General features: G+C 37.7%; 1 protein-coding gene and 1 long non-coding RNA gene across 13 annotated transcripts in view; one reads left to right on the top strand and one right to left on the bottom strand.

Moving 5' to 3' along the window:
- LOC148948882 (uncharacterized) overlaps window positions 1-14202 on the top strand; it is a 325997-nt gene that overhangs the window by 239056 nt on the left and 72739 nt on the right. For both annotated transcript variants that reach the window (XR_016142239.1, XR_016142240.1), the window contains exon 2: window positions 14011-14052. This is a non-coding gene — a long non-coding RNA (uncharacterized LOC148948882). The remainder of the gene's footprint in view (window positions 1-14010; window positions 14053-14202) is intronic.
- Window positions 4682-14202, bottom strand: part of LOC148948883 (uncharacterized) — a 40734-nt gene continuing 31213 nt past the window's right edge. For 2 of the 11 annotated variants that reach the window (XM_089094787.1, XM_089094788.1), the window contains exon 5: window positions 9156-9705. In XM_089094787.1, the coding sequence (XP_088950913.1) occupies window positions 9362-9705 (344 nt within the window). In that variant the 3' untranslated portion in view covers window positions 9156-9361. The other 9 variants (XM_089094795.1, XM_089094793.1, XM_089094789.1 and 6 more) reach the window with 9 other exon arrangements.

Here is a 14202-nt window from a genome sequence, read left to right as displayed (position 1 = left end):
CACAGGGAGGGCCTTTAGGGCACAGGGAGGGCCTTTGGGGGTCCGGGGGGGCAGTTGGGGGCCTGGGGGACATTTGGGGACCGGTGGAGGGCCTTTGGGACCCCGTTGGTCCTTTGGGAGCTCGATGGGCCTTTGGGGGGCCCGGGGATGGCCTTTGGGGGTCTGGGTGGGCCTTGGGGGGGGCCGGGGGCCCTTTGGGCGCTTGGGGGGCCTTGGCGGCCCGGGGGGCTTCCTTCGGGGTTGGGGTAGGAGGATTGGAACCCTTTGGGGTTGGGTTAGAGGACCTCACAACACTGTTCAAATAAAACTTGTGTATTATAACGACCACAGTTTCACCATTAAATTCTCTTCTAAAATCTCTTCAAAAATCATCTTTTAAAATGTCTCTAACTGTTTCGCCGAAATAGTTCCATAACCTGTCTAAAACAGTTTCGCCCAAATAATCCCTAAACGTAATTCAGCGTGTTCCCTTTGTTTTTGGCATCTCTGCGCTAATGCATTTCAATTTAATAAGAAACCTGATTCCCGCGCTAAAACAATTCATCGCTAAGATGTTTCTTGGAGAATTGTTTCCATGGCCTTTGGCTATTAATATCCTTTGGAGTTCGACCAAAAGAGTTGTTTCCGAGGTAAAGACATTAATGACTTGGATCTATTCCTGGAGAATCGTTTCTATGCGAAAATTTTCTAAGTCTGACAGATGATGTCATTGGTTGATTGATCTGTCAAGAAAGGGGAAATTAATTTGTTGTTTCTAATGGGAATTATTGATTCACGATAGGTGAATTGAGCTCGACAGCACAGGTATTTGACATTCGCTGAGAGCGTGCACGAACAACAACAAGAACATCGACCTTAGAAATTTAGGTCATTGACCCCATTAACAACGTGTTCTCCCTAATGACTCTATGCCCATATTTGGTGTGGGGTCACGAGTTATAGGGTCCTCTCTACTAATACCATCGGAAAACTTGTTATGCTCAGTAGAAGACTTAGTAGTAGAGGACTTAGTGTTTATACTTGTGCTAACCGAGCTTAGTTTGATTAACTGAAGCTCATTTGTCCAGTTTCTTAGGGTTGTCATTTGAGCTGTGATTATCGAGATGATTACTGAAACGTACCAATAAATATCTGAGAAACTATGTTATTTTTTTTAGTTGGTTGCTTTACTTAGCGCTTTTTACTAATAACTCGGTAGTAACAGTTTTTCTGACTGTTGCTTTACAGTTTTCTCTTCAAATACCCAAAGGCCTGGGTTCAATACCAAGAAAGTTGAATTATAAGTACATTCGGGAAAAAGGGATCTTTGTTTCTTCCGGATTCTTTCGTGTCAAAGCAGCAGATTTCTTTTTTTTTTTAGTACAATTAAGAATCCGAGATCCAAGGCTGCGTCTTGGCACAGCCACTAAACAGAAAAGCAGGTATGATAAAAGGGAAAGGGACATGTGAAGACGTTATAAAAGGCAACTTTTACCGCTGGCCAAGCCATATTGAATAGGGCAGCGAAGCGTGACGTCAATTCTTGGGCGGGAAATTCAAATAACGATGAAACGTGGATGCATAGACACGTTTTTTCGGAACTTTGGCGAATTGTTTTGGCCTAAAATATTTGTCGTAGATCCTACTAATCCACCAGAACGTTTTCACGTCGAAATAATACGAGGAATATTGACAATCAGTTGTTAGTTACAACTAGAAACCCCGTTTCACGATACTTTGAATTTCGCACCTTGCTTTTTACGTCATTACCGCACAGCCCTATGTTGTATAACTTAAAAAGCGTCTTCCGGGACTTTTTTTGAAATTTCGGGATTTTTTTTTGAAGAAAAATCGGAATTTTATTTTTGAGCGAAGGCAACGCTGCATGTGTAATAGGAAAAAGTGACACTATCAGTGCCATCGTAGGGTTACCTAGTTTTTGCATGGATATCAACAACTTGCAGTCCTCCGTTCTTCTTCTTTAGGTACATATCAGTTGTTTTCAGTCTTGGGGGTTCTTTTCCTTGCCAAATAAACCCGTAAATGATTTTTTCTAAGTTTTAAAAGATCGCTTTTGAAGGTGCTGAAATATTCGACAGATACCAAATAACAGGCAAGCTGTATATATTTACATATTGCGCCCTTTGGAATATGCCTCCGGAGGCTTGCCTCCGTGCCTCATGCCCCCAGGTGTCCCTCAAAATGCCCAGTTGTTAACCCCTCGGGCAGGGAGCCGGGACTGTCCCACTAAAATCCTAAATTGTCTCAATTTATTTCTTCTGAACCTATATCCAAATCATCAAACAAGATATTTTTATATTATTGCTCCCACTCCCCGAAAAAATTGTTGCGCAGGTGCTTTGCTTGATTCTATACTATTGAATCCAGTAGATTTACCTGCAAGCTTCCAAAAAAAAAATTTCTAATTTATACTACTAAACAAATCAGCAAGTGTTTTCAAACGAAAATGATATCTAAACAAGGAAATATTAATTCCCTTTTTTCAAAGTGCTTCGAGAAAAAGAGCGCTGATTTATTCGCATTTGATTCAAGTGAACCAAATCCACAGGAAAAGAAACATTGGATGAAGAATGCTGAGAATTTAGTATTGACCACTGACAATGGCATTAATTCAGGGAAATCTATGACAGAGGCAAAATTGTGTTTCATAATCTAGGGAAACGGGAGAACATTTTTTTTTTTTTAATATTTCAATTAAACTACAAAACCATTTTCATAGGCAGCACAATAGCGCTGCCTAAGCAAAGAGCGATGTGAGCGCAATGTATTTTTTCACCAAGGCCCTTCGTATAGAAGTTGCCATAGAAACTTAGGAAGGAGCTAATTCGATTGGAAATTGAAAGTTCTAGTGCCCTTTTTTAGAGTCAACAGTGATTGAAGGGGAACAATCCCCCCTCCCACGCCCATTAATTCCCCAGACATATCCAATCACAATTGTGAGATATCTATTTTGTTCAGCATAGTTGAAAAGTCCACTAACTATGCCTCTGGGGATGTCCCCCCCCCAGTCCGCACAGCAAGGGCTGTAAGTTATGCAATTTGTCCATTGTTTACATATAGTCTTTTTTATTGAGAAGGAGGCCATATTAGACTTTTATTGTTCAAAAAGAACAAGGGCGTTCAGGTGAAGCTTTCAGAGCCTGTATACACGTTATGTGTATACAGGCTTTCAAAAGAGCTAAACTAAGGAATGACCAAAGGTATTAAGTTGGAACTTTCAGGGAATGATGAGAGGGATGATCAATTAACCAAAAATGCAGTATTTGCACGCTAATACAACTACTACTGCTACTAATACCACTACTTCGAGGGATGTAGTAGCAGTAGTAGTGCTACTACTCCTGCGGGGGATGTAGTGGCAGCAGTACTAGTACTGCTAATACCGCTACTGCTACTACAATTACTGCTTCTATAGCGACTACTACTAAGGCTGAGGATATTGAGGTGAAAATTTGAGAAAATGCTGAAGGGAAAGTTGAACTAAATCAAAACATACTATGTGCATACAGATTGTAATAATTTCCAGCTATTCAACTCTGCTCTAATATTTTGCAGATTTCACTCCCTGCCCGCTTTCACAAAATAATTTTGAACGGACTTACCTGGCAAGCTGCATTTCTTGCTTGACTTGAAGCCAGGTTATGAGCCTCATAGACTGATCAAGTTGTAAAATTGAAAAAAAAGAGACGTTATATATTTAGACTACAAATGTGCCTACGAGTGACGTGTAGCTATGAGTTACCAGGTACACACGATGCTGGGGACTATTGTGTTTACGAGATGGAAGCTACAACTTGTGTTTAAGCGTATTTCATAAGAAGCCAAAGTGGTTTGCGAAAAATATTTACTATTTATTGCTATTTTTAGGGAACCCTCAAATGATCAAGCAAAGTTAACAATTAACTGAAGATACATCCCTCCTGAAATTATTGATCATTTCAATACAAATAACTTGTTTTTTAGTTTAAAAAAACTCGTGCCCCTACCCTAAGAAACAAATTCTACTCCCGTGCCTAGTTCTCCGAGTAGAATTGTACTTCTAAATTGATGTTTTGATTTTACATATTTGATGTTTTAAACACGTAGCCTATCTCTAACCAAAATGTAAAAGTAACTAGACTTCTCAGGTTTTACAACTACACGATTTAAGTACGAAAACGTCTTATTAATGGAAAGCATATTTAATTCAGAAGACAGAATGCATACGAGAGCAGACACGTCAGAAGAGAGGGAAGATCTTTTGTGCCAAATCCCCCTACCAAATATCAAGATTTTCACTTTATGTCAACTTAATTCACATATTTACCCCCTCTCCCATTCCCTAAAAGGAAAGAAAGAAGACATCTTCGCGTTTATTTAGCACCAGTACTGTCTTGGATGATTCCTAATAGCAACAACTATTCAACATAGCAATTTAATCTTGGGGGATTCGTTGGAAACTGGGCCGTATTAATGATTCTGATTCGGCCGAACCCATGATATGACAAACGGCAGGCAATATTTGTCACGCTACATAGGGGAAAAGTGCGAATTTTTTAAGTAATTGTTTTGATTTCAGGGACAGAGGATCTAGTAACCCAGTAGCTCCTGAGTACAGCCTTGATTAGCATTTTGACAATTAATGGTTCTAAATTGGTTAGGATTTACTATACCCCCGTACTTTTGCACACAAGTTTTGGCCTTTTAAACTTCTTTATTAGCTCATGCAAATCGTATAACGTCGAACAAAATCAAACAAGCATCCCTGAAAAACCAATTATGACCAGAAGCTAAACGTTCAAAACACTGTAAGGCCACTGTTCTAACCATCCATGTGTTCGCATATGTTTCAGCATATTGCCTTTGATATGAAAGAGTCTCCCGCAATGGTTACACTTAAACTTTGGGTCGATTCCGCACTGATATCTTTGATGTGCAATTAGATTCCTCTTGTAGGTATAACGGCGATTGCATCGGTCGCATGTGAACATTTTTCCTACACCATCACCACCTAGAAGCAGGAATTTTTATGTTTCCCTTCGATACACCAGGGATCAAGGCCGTACCCAGGGTAGTTTATAAAGGAGTTCAAGTCAGTGAATAGTATTCGGTGCTAATGGTGCAATAGCTATCTTTCATTGGTTCGGGAAAGAATTTTTACGCTGGCCTTCATATTGCCTATCGATTAACACCCAGGATGGATTGGTCAAATTTTGAACAACGAAGATTTTTTTTTAATGTTAAAAGGATCATTTAGACAAGAAAAGATGAAAAAAAACCCGAAAAGAACCGAAAAAAAACTTCCCCAAACGGGTATCTCAGACACATATTGAATGAACAGCAAGCGCAGACGACAAAAACGAAAAAATCGATATTTGCAAAGCCTTGTACTTTTCCTTAAGATCTCACCTGATCAAGGAGATGCAAAAAAAAAAAAAAAAATGTAGACTTGGTCTTTTTATTTTTACATTCTGCTGATGACAGTAATTGAATTTATGGCCGAAATATTCATTTTTTTGGATTTCTAAGTTTATTTAGGCTTGGAAAACCCATTCCCATATTTTTTTTTTTTTTATGAAGGGAACGCACTGGGATTGTATCAATATTATCATTGAGAGCATTTCAGGGCATAGAGTTTACTTAAAGGCCGAATTATATATCTTCATACTTCTGAGGTAATTGTCCAAAATCATTTACTGAGTTATTCTGAATTGGATGATCAACAGAGCAATATGTCACCAATCACACTTTGATCCTTTTGGTTCGTACTGCCCTGTTGATCTTGTATTCAAGAACAGATAACTAAACAGTTTGGGACAATTATTTCAGAAGCGTGACAATGTCAGATACGGCCGTTAGGGACAACAGAAACGATTTAAGAGTTTATACGCTAAATTTCTTCTGGCACAACGGACAGTAGCAGAGGATGTAAGGCTGAAGGAATGAAGTGGTGTATACCGCTGAACCCATCTTAAATAGGACTATACAATCTAAGTTTTAAGCGAACAGGGAATCCGGTCAATCTTGTCCCAGCTTTGTGTTAAGAGTTTCTGGTCTACCCCTTTTTATATACTGGATTCCCACTTTTTATTACATGCTCAAACTTTTAATAAAGACAGAACAACTGGCCAATTTTTATTAATTTCTATCATTTTTTTCAGCAGCTCCTTCACATTGGAAGTCTAAATACCCGGGTACGACCTTGTCAGAAACCATATACTAATAGGCATTATATTGTCCATTATCTAATGCAATAAATACTGAAACAGCTGGAATATAAGCTTAAATTATTCATGAATTTTTTTTATAAGCTATAAATTAGATTTAAAACTTCGTTCGAAAAATGTAGTACATTAGAAAATTCAACATTTCAATGGTTTTGTAACATTAATTGATTCTAAGATACAATCTGAAGTTACGGTATCAGGCACTAATATCTTTAATCATCTTAAGATTATCAGTTATCGAAATTGTACTGGGTTAAGAAAAACAGTGCTAACTTTCGACTGAAGAATTATGAGCACAATTCAAAGCAGAAAGGCCAGTTCTATGATCCATGATTAACTTTTGAATAAGGCATACTACATTATTAGAGGTGTCGTGGGGGGGGGGGGGGGGGGGTAATTGACCCCCCCCCTCCGCACAAAAAAATTGGAGAGAAAACTGTAATATAGCCCACGCCCCTTGACTATCCAGATATGGACCCCTCTTGACCCCCTCCCCCAATAAAAATGCTGGAGCTACTCTCCTGCATATATTATATCCCTTTTCTAAAATAGTTACCAGAATTTATTGGATATCAGAACTGGCCTTCCGGAGTCAAACTCATGGGATACAAAAATGAAGTAAGCACAGTTCAGGGCCGTGTCAAGGACTTTTGTTCAGGGTGGGTTATTTTTTCAGGGGAGAGGGTGTTACACAAAAAAAACGCGTCAAAAATTGTTTATATGTATTTTTGTTTATAAATTACGAGTCAGAAGAACATTGCCGGGGGGGGGGGGGGCAAAAACCCCTAACCCCTTCTGGATACGGCCTCGGTACAGTTTTTCATAACCGGATACAACTTTTCTACAATTCATTAAAGGGATCTTACTAAAAATCTTGAATATCACATGCATTGTTTCAGCTTCAAGCAAAAGATATGGACAACAATTACATATATCAGATCGTACTAAGTACACTATATCCTTCACCACGAAATAAATAACATAAAAATACAGTAACCGGTTGAAAGATAAACCATCACCTTTAACTACTATGAGTTAGTCACAGTTTTGTAGAATGAAGAAACTAAAAAAGCCCAGAAGTAAAAGTAGTGCGGTCACTGACTCTTAGCTGAGAGTGAAAGCTAGAATGAGAAAAAACTAAAACCATCACCAAAATTTCTTACTACGAAAATGAAATTCAAAGGTTTACCGTGTAGTTTCAAATCATTCCTGGGCTCGTCTCAAATGGATTTCCTATAAATTCTTTTTTAATGATTTATCTCATTATTTTTTTTTTTTTAATCAAATACAAGATGGGTCATAAAAAATTAAACAATTGGGAGACAGCCTTGCACTCCTTTATTTCGTACTGAGTTTGGATTTAAAGGACAAACAAGTGACAAGTGGCGCATCATCTGATCTTTCCGCTTGAACAGACGTTTACACTGGGGACACTGAAACTGAGGTGTAACACCGCACTCAAACTTCACATGATTTCTTAAACTTGCATAATGTCTGTATGATTTATCGCATTTAGGACATTGATGCCTCACAACTGGGGAGCCGTAGATCATAAGTACTTTCGCGGACGAGACCTCGTTCAACCGTTGCTCTGGAACAAAGAATCAATGTTCAGACAAGTAATTGAACTGAGGCACGCACTCCCCCGAGGACAAGGACTTTTTACCGTGACAGATTATAAGAGCTTGAGTGGGAAATTCTATTTGATGAGTTCTTCGTAAATGTTTGTTAATATTTGGAATACAAGTGAACATCCTGTGGCAAAAAGTACATTCCAATTTGGGAAGAGATCCACAACGATAGCGCTGGTGATCTTTAAGACCCTTCAAATACGTATATGTAGCAGGGCACCTCGTGCAGCAGTATCTTCTGTCCACGAACCGATAAGACGGGTTGTCATCTGGAAAAGACCACCCGAGTCAGAGAAATACCAGCTTAACCGCAAATACAAGACAGAAAGAGAAAGCTAACAATTTTAATAGTTATATTATATAGGTAGAAACAGGAATGCTTAGTTTACAATTTTGCACCGTAACCAATATTTTTAAACGGCATGTGTTGGAATGGTATGTGTTGCAACGCCTATAATACAAATTTTTTCATGTTGCTTCATATTATCGCTCCTTTTGAAGGGCCTTTCACAATATCGACACTGATAACGCGGTTTAACACCACAAATGTATCGTCTGTGCTTGTAATACGTTCCCATGTTAGCAAGTATGCCATTGCATTTGACGCAGATCACTTTCCCATCTTCCGTGAAGCTGGGTGGCAGAGTTTCTTCCAAAGCACGAAAAGCAACGCACCGATAAGACGGGTTGTCATCTAGAAAAGACCACCCGAGTCAGAGAAATACCAGCTTAACCCAAATACAAAACAGAAAGAGAAAGCTAACAAATTTAATAGTTATATTATATAAGTAAAAACAGGAATGCTTAGTTTACAATTTTGCACCGTAACCAATATTTTTAAACTTGAGAGCCCTCATGAGCTGGAATGGCATGTGTTGCAACGCCTATAATGCAAATTTTTTCATGTTGCTTCATATTATCACTCCTTTTGAACGGCCTTTCACAATATCGACACTGATAACGCGGCTTAACACCGCAAATGTATCGTCTATGCTTGTAATACGTCCCCATGTTAGCGAGTATGCCATTGCATTTGACGCAGATCACTTTCCCATCTTCCGTGAAGCTGGGTGGCAGAGTTTCTTCCAAAGCACGGAAAGCAGCGGCACTTAGGAAGCGTAAATCTGAAATTAAAACAACCCTTCAGACCAACTGAGCGGGATCCCATCGATTCTACTCCCACCACCAGTCGCCGCGCCAATCTAAGGTCAAGGCTTCATATACATATAGAAAATTTGTAATACCTTATCAGATTAAATTCATTTTGCTACTTAAAAATACGAAGAACATTCGATAAAACACGGACAAACAAAACACACACCTAACTATACAGTTACATAATACATCCTTCTTGTTTCTCGAAAGATAAAATACTGAGGGAGGATGTTTAGAGCCTAGATAGTAGAAAAAGAGAGGAAAAGAAAAGGCAAGTGAAAATAGAAAGTCCTCTATCGTTTGTTAAGAAACAAAAGACTATTTAAAAGCAAACAGAGATACCATTTATTGAAAAATTAACATTTATAATTACTCTTTGACAAAATTACATTCTGTGCTTAAAGGACCTGGCGTGGTCAAGAGGTTTGGTACGGAAACGTCACATACAGCGGGTAGTTTGTTGCAGTGCTTATAGTGTCTTGATAAATTGTCCTTTCGGTTAAAAGCTTTATTACAGTATTGGCAAAAGTACAGCTGCGATTTAGCAAGTACACCTCTGCACTTATAAGTATGCTGATGTCGTCTTAAAGTGCATTTCTCCCGGAATCTAAGATTGCAATTCTCACAATAGTATTTTTTCCATTCTGTATCTGCTGTATCATCTATGTTATTCAATATCTCAATGATGGCCTTTGGGAGTGTGGAGTCAACTCCTGCAAGAAGAGATATTTACTGACCTCCAACTTTAATCTTAAGAATCCTTCAAAGCCACTAATTCCTGATTAATGTTTCATATATAAAAATAATTTTAAGCAATATCTTTTGTCTAAGCAATCTGCGTCAGTCTAAGCAAAATCTTTTGTCTATGCAATCTGCGTACGGTGGTCAAACCGTATATGACGTTTCAAACTTCTACTATATTTGAAGATTCTATCGCAATGAGGACACTGAAAAGAAGCAGCGTGGCCACAGTAGTTCATATGCTGTCTCATATTTTTCTTATACTTGTACGTTCTGCCGCAACGTTCACATGGAAAACCTAAAAAATACTACAGTTGGCAAGGGAGAACAAGTACAATATTGTTGAGCTAATCAAGAGGCCTTGAAGAACAGCAAATAACACAAACCATTTATATTTCTCATATACCAAGTAACAAAAAAACATATTGCAACGGTAATGATTGTCAAACGTTTCAATAACTATGAACCAAAGACCTTATATTATTTCATCCCAAATAACACAACTTCCAGCAATCTCATTGCGCCTTTTCTTTGTCGAAACGTCGCCTTCCTCAGCTGAATATTATATTGTTATCTATTGACACTCAGAAATTTAAAAAATCAGAGCACTGTTCCTCAGTCAGGTTAATTTACGCGATAATAAAATTAAACAAGTGAAACTAAAATAGACTATGTTAAAAACAACCTCATTTCTAAGTTCAAGAGCTTTATATTTGACCAGCAAAATATAGTCCAATGGCTCCCAAAGCAAGGGTGCTAGCACAAGTTTTTGCAAGTAGGAGGGCAGCAGAATCTGAAAAAGTTCCTGGAGTGGGGTGAAAGTTTGAAGACATTTGTTGCCCAGTTAGTGTCACATTTTTCCCCGAATGCTACAATATGTTGTATGTTCTCTATATTTTTGGTCATCTAAAGGATGGGAGAACACCCCCTCTTACCTCCCCTATGAGTACCAAGGTCCATGGCCTTCCTTTCTTCGTACCTGCGTTATTAGATCCATGGGTTCAGAACAAAAGGCCCACAAAGAACGATTGTCACTACTTTTTGGCTCCCTGTTAGTTGATGCAGCAGCCAATGAAATTTTTCTGATCACAAATATCCACGCTTGCTAGTGTCTGTCGATGCCATTTGGGGTCGAGCAATATAAGGTCTTTGGTATGAACAAATAAGTTAAACATTGTTATTATTTCCCTCTGCTGCAGTAACAGGGTTATTGTACTGTCTTAAAGCTAGTAGAAGATCTTGTGTATGACACTTATTTATATGGTCTCTCAGCTTATCTTTTCTAGAAAACATTTTTGGACAATAAAAGCATTTCAACGATGGTTCCACGCCACATTCTGTTCTCCTGTGTCGAGTGAGATTATTAGGATACTTGTAGATCTTATTGCACACCTCACATCTGTAGCCCTCTGAGTTCAAATAACGCTTTCTGGATGGCGATACGAGCAACAGCACATCTGCAATAACGATTTAAGGCTGTATTACAAGAATTAGCTTGTTTTTTTATTTATACTTTTTATATATCCTAGTACCCCTTCTCGACTAATGAAAGATGTAGCCTAAAAAGCTTCAAATTAAGCATGGATGTATGTATATTTCATAAAAAAAGTATATTTACAACACAGAAGGATGTCAGACTAGTGCGTAAGGAAATGTTACTCTCTCGGTCTCAACCTCTTCCCTCCTTCCATTTTGACACACTTAATATTCTAAAAAATATGCTAGAGCTTTAAATAAACAATAGGAAACTGACTTTTTAGGCAATAATAATTTTATATTAACCATTTCCACAGTCATCAAAGAACAATCAAATTTAGTTCATTTTATGGTCTCATATGACAAATCACGGCTCTTGTTTAATCTTAGTTTCATCAAAAATTGCACCTTCAATTTCAAAAGGAAATGCTGGTAGAGGTAAAGGAATTGAGACTGAAAAAGTGTTCAAAGCTTGGTGATTTTCGTTGTTAGTTTCACGCGTATGGACGCGCATGTGTCGATTCAAGTGGTACTTCCTCTTAAAGGAGCAATTACAGTGTTCACAGGTGTATCTCTTAGTTGAACAGTCGAGTGATAAGTGAGACCTCATACTCCCTTCCTTTACGAACCGTCGGCCACACATTTGACAATAAAATGATCCTAAAAAGCATGAAATGCTACAATCTTTTCTACTCGTTCAAGAATATACTAAAAAAAAGTTAGAAGCCCTAGCAAAACAGTGTAACTTCAGGATTACTGTTACAGTTTAAGGCTACTGTATATCCAACTTTTCATATTTAGAAATTGAAACTACCCAAAAAAAAAATTCTCGATAAGAAAACCCCCTAAAAAGGTATTGTTTTAATGCAGACCCTAAGATAGAGGAGAAAGATAAAATGTCAAAAACGATTTTTTTTTTCAAATCTAGGGGGCATTGCTATTATAGTTAGACTATCGATGAAAAATCCAAAAAAAAATTTTCAATAAAAATATTAGTCTTTTTCAATGAAAAATATCAAAAAGGTATTTTCCGAAATCTAGGAGGGGGCAATTGTTGTCCCTATTGTGTCAAGATTTTTCCAAACAAAACGTGAGAGGCCTTGCTAAAGAGGCCTAACTTCAGAATCAATAATAGTTCAAGGCTATCACATGCATATCCATAGTAATCCTTTTCCGGGGGGTGGGGGGAGGTTGTTGATAACTTTATCTGTATTTTCTTTTGGTTAATGTATTAACAAATATCCAGAATTCTTCCAAAGTGATATTCCCATATTAAAAAAAAACTTACACTTGTTACACTTGTATCCAGGGGGGACTGATTTTGGAAGTGAGACAGGGGGGGGGGGGGGGGGGTTCGGCGAATATACTAAAAAAAGCATTCTGAAATAAGGGTGGGGTAAATTTCTTTTCTTTCGATTTATTTCAGTGAAAATGCAAAATAAAACTAGTTAATACATATAAAGGGAAATTATCCCTCTCTGTATCCCTAAAAATGGTCCCAAAAAGCAAAGAATTTCTCTGTCAAGAATACACAAAACGAAATATGAAAGGTCTTAGCAAGACGAATAGCGTCAGAATTACTTCTTCTTCTATTTCACAGCAGGCGGGCTTTTCAGTCGACACTATTTAACCCAATTACTATTACAGTTAAGGCTATCGAACGTCCATTTCTTCCAAAATGATAGATCTATTCCAAAACTTAAAAAAAAAGACTTTTTTCAGCTAATGCCCAATTTAATGCACTTATTTTTAAGTAGATACTTTTCTAAACAAAGGACAGAAGCATTTTTGGGGCGGGAGAGTAAGAGGTTCAGATCCCCCCCCCCCCTGCGTATGCATCTGCTCTCAGCTTTCCAAAATAAGCAAAGCAAGTGATTCAAGTTCAACATCTTTAATAAATAAAAGGTCTAAAAAGTACTACAATCCAATAAAACGTACTACAAATTCTAGAATTTTGAGAGACGAATCAGACATGTATGCAAGGGGAGCCTGGCCCCCCTTGGGCCCCTGTTAAAAATATCCATGTGTTGGTAACTGAACTCCTTGTTTTCTTTTAGTTCACCTATTTGGGGATATCCCAACGACCCCCCCCCAAAAAAAAAAACAAAAAAAAACAATGAAACAGAAAATTAGAATGGATATACCTGGCAGGAATGTATTGAACTTGGGGAGCCATCAAGAAATCAGAACGTAAATTTTCGTCAGGTAGTAAAAGCTATAATTCTAAAATTTATTTACAAACAAGTTGATCAGATAATTTCATAATATAAAAAAAAATGGATATTAATTAATTAGTTAATAATATTATTTGCAAGATTTTCCGTTATTTGCTCACTGGGACGGGTTGCAGAGGCGTGGAGTAATAAAGACAAGTCAGTTTTGGATTTTGTTAGGCTTTAAGAAGGCAGAGCAGAAAGTAGGGGAGGTTTACTCTGTTCGTAGAATTTAAAAAAATCAAAGTGTCAAAAGTGAAAGTGTTTATGCAATATCTCGTTATTTCTCTAAGAAAAATAAGACTGACGCTCAAATTTTAACGCTAGAAAATAGATGTTCATTTCTACACCTGAACAGTTTTTACCAAACAGTTTTTAAGGAGCTCTTTTAGGGGTATTGCAATGCAAGGAGAAAACAAAATACATCGGTAAATTTTAGGGTCTAAATTAGGACCAAGTAGGGGAATTAGCTCGTGAAATCTCCAAATTAAACCTATGATTTAAAGACGGACTTTTTTTAGATTGTCTTTATCAGTGAATTTTTTCAAGTACTCACGGTATTGATTTTTTTTATTATTTAATTTTCAGGGTCGTGTGTCTTTTCTCTTCTCGTGACGTCTACTTCAAAAGGTTAGATTTTGTTTGTTTTCGTTTTTTTTTTAGCACTTAAGTCGACTCGGCGAAGGTCTTCGTCGAAATATCTACTTATTTTCGTTTCGTTTATTTTTTGAGCACTGAAGTCGACTTGGCGAAGGTCCTTGTCGACATATCTACTTATTT

This window comes from Artemia sp. Qi Xiang Cuo, chromosome 9 (genome assembly GCF_049724085.1).
Source record: "Artemia sp. Qi Xiang Cuo chromosome 9, ASM4972408v1, whole genome shotgun sequence".
Lineage (NCBI taxonomy): Eukaryota > Metazoa > Arthropoda > Branchiopoda > Anostraca > Artemiidae > Artemia > Artemia sp. Qi Xiang Cuo.
This window is presented reverse-complemented; position numbering and strand designations above follow the sequence as displayed.